Below are 1,825 nucleotides of genomic sequence, written 5' to 3' on the forward strand. Positions count from 1 at the left end.
TTGCCCCGCTCGGTTGATTAGCGCTCGAGCTAAGGCGTTCGCCCTTTCGTTACCCTCCAGTCCCGCGTGGCCCGGCGTCCACGGGATTTCCACTATCCATACCTACGTCATAAGCGTTCGCCTGAAATGCGAGCATTCTCGCAGATGCACTAAAGCCACCTCTGCGCTAGAGCCTGGGCTGGAGTGCTTGAGGCGACACTTCTCAGCATGAAATTCTTTGCTCTGTCCTTCCCAACAGAATTTTATCATGGCCGAGTGAATTGTAATCAAGACAGTGCGCTATTTTACCTTTTAAAGTTTCGTTCGATTTAGTTACTGAGACTCACTATCGTGCTGACAGATATCACTATCGTAGCAAGTGCTGGCAGATACTCTAGCTTTCGTGACGGTTTATTATGGCGGTTTATTATTTTCAGTACTTGAAGTTAGCTAACTGCCTGGGTAAACCGCAATTTTCCTTCAAAAGATAGACTGATTAAATCAGGGCTTCTAACGATGTGCCTTCGGTCTCGATGTCGTAACATGTAGTACTTTTTATTAATGTTGGTTCAAATTGTGTGAAACAGCAACTATATATAGTTACATGCAGCGCCGGGCAAATAAGTACATTAGCCACAAAAGACCGTTTATGGCGCGTTGGTATACCTGCATAAGGGTTACTATAGTTGTTGATAATTTCTTAACACTCGCAGCATTAGGTGGTCGAGACTGCTGAAAGCCGGAACGTCAATTTATTCTGGTAATTGATACATCAACAAAGAATGAAAAAAAAATGTGGGCAGCTTGCACTAGTGGTGCAAGGCTGGACTAAACAGCGCAGCTGGTGATCGACCTAGCTTCTTCCAGGTTTTACTAGGCTTGGCTGAGTTTTGCCAGGAAATGCTAAGTGCTGCTAGGCACGGTATTCTGAATCGACTCGGCACCGACGCGCAGAATCTCGCTTGGTCGCGCGACGGGCTTCAAGATGAGCGGCTTCTTATTCGGGAGTCCGGATCTTCTTTGTTCGTCCCATGGCAAGGCTACATATACTCGCCACAGAGTCAACGAGAGTTCTCCGAGCTTTCATCTACCGGTGACATCACGACTAAGCTTCGGCTCCACATTTTCCGGGCACAGCTAGACAAAGCCTACACAGCCCGCGAACCGTGTTGGTGCGCAGTGACGTCATGGTTTCTGACTTCGCCTACCTGGTGGAGCCAGGAGGTTTTGGCGGGAGCCGGAGTTCTGGTGAGATCACGTGATCTCTTGGCGGGCGCGCGGTGTCGGTGTGGGTAGGCGAAGCATGTGTGTGGTAGCTGGAAAGCGCGGCGTGAAGAGCTTGCCGAAACGATGGCATGGCCAGGCGATGTGGGAGAGCAGGTATGCAAGGTGGTTGCTAGGCGACGCCAAGTGACTTAATGCCTTGACGGAGCAGGTGCGCGGTCATAGCAGCTGGCGCGGCGGCGGAGGAGAGTTGCCGAAGCTAGGCGAAGCGAGGTGCAGCGGTGCCAAGTGGTTGCTAGGGAACGCCCGTTGACGTCATCGCCAGGCGGAGTTTCTGGTCCATGCTGCGCGGGGCCACGAAGAGCCCCGCGTAACAGCTTCGCTGTTGAGAAATATTAGCGAGAAAAGCTGAGTCTTTCCACATCACCACCAGGAGGCGCAACTTTCAAAAACCAAGACGCCTCTCACTTTCATTTTTTTTATTTTTTAATGCACATTGCTGACTTGCAACAAAGACCACCCGAAGCAGTCTTCGCCAAGTGTAGCGCCACTGCTTTGTGCTACATGCGGAACGGTGTCATCGTTTGCCATTGAGTGTCAGGCATGTGATGTGTGGTGCGCG

At 50.9% G+C, this 1,825-nt stretch overlaps 1 protein-coding gene across 1 annotated transcript in view; it reads left to right on the forward strand.

Moving 5' to 3' along the window:
• The first annotated feature begins 1,166 nt into the window (after window positions 1–1,166).
• LOC125941287 (forkhead box protein G1-like) overlaps window positions 1,167–1,825 on the forward strand; it is a 108,087-nt gene continuing 107,428 nt past the window's right edge. Inside the window, exon 1 of the mRNA XM_049658272.1 lies at window positions 1,167–1,227. Within this exon, the coding sequence (XP_049514229.1) occupies window positions 1,167–1,227 (61 nt within the window). The remainder of the gene's footprint in view (window positions 1,228–1,825) is intronic.

Source organism: Dermacentor silvarum, chromosome 11, assembly GCF_013339745.2.
Source record: "Dermacentor silvarum isolate Dsil-2018 chromosome 11, BIME_Dsil_1.4, whole genome shotgun sequence".
In the NCBI taxonomy this organism is placed as follows: domain Eukaryota; kingdom Metazoa; phylum Arthropoda; class Arachnida; order Ixodida; family Ixodidae; genus Dermacentor; species Dermacentor silvarum.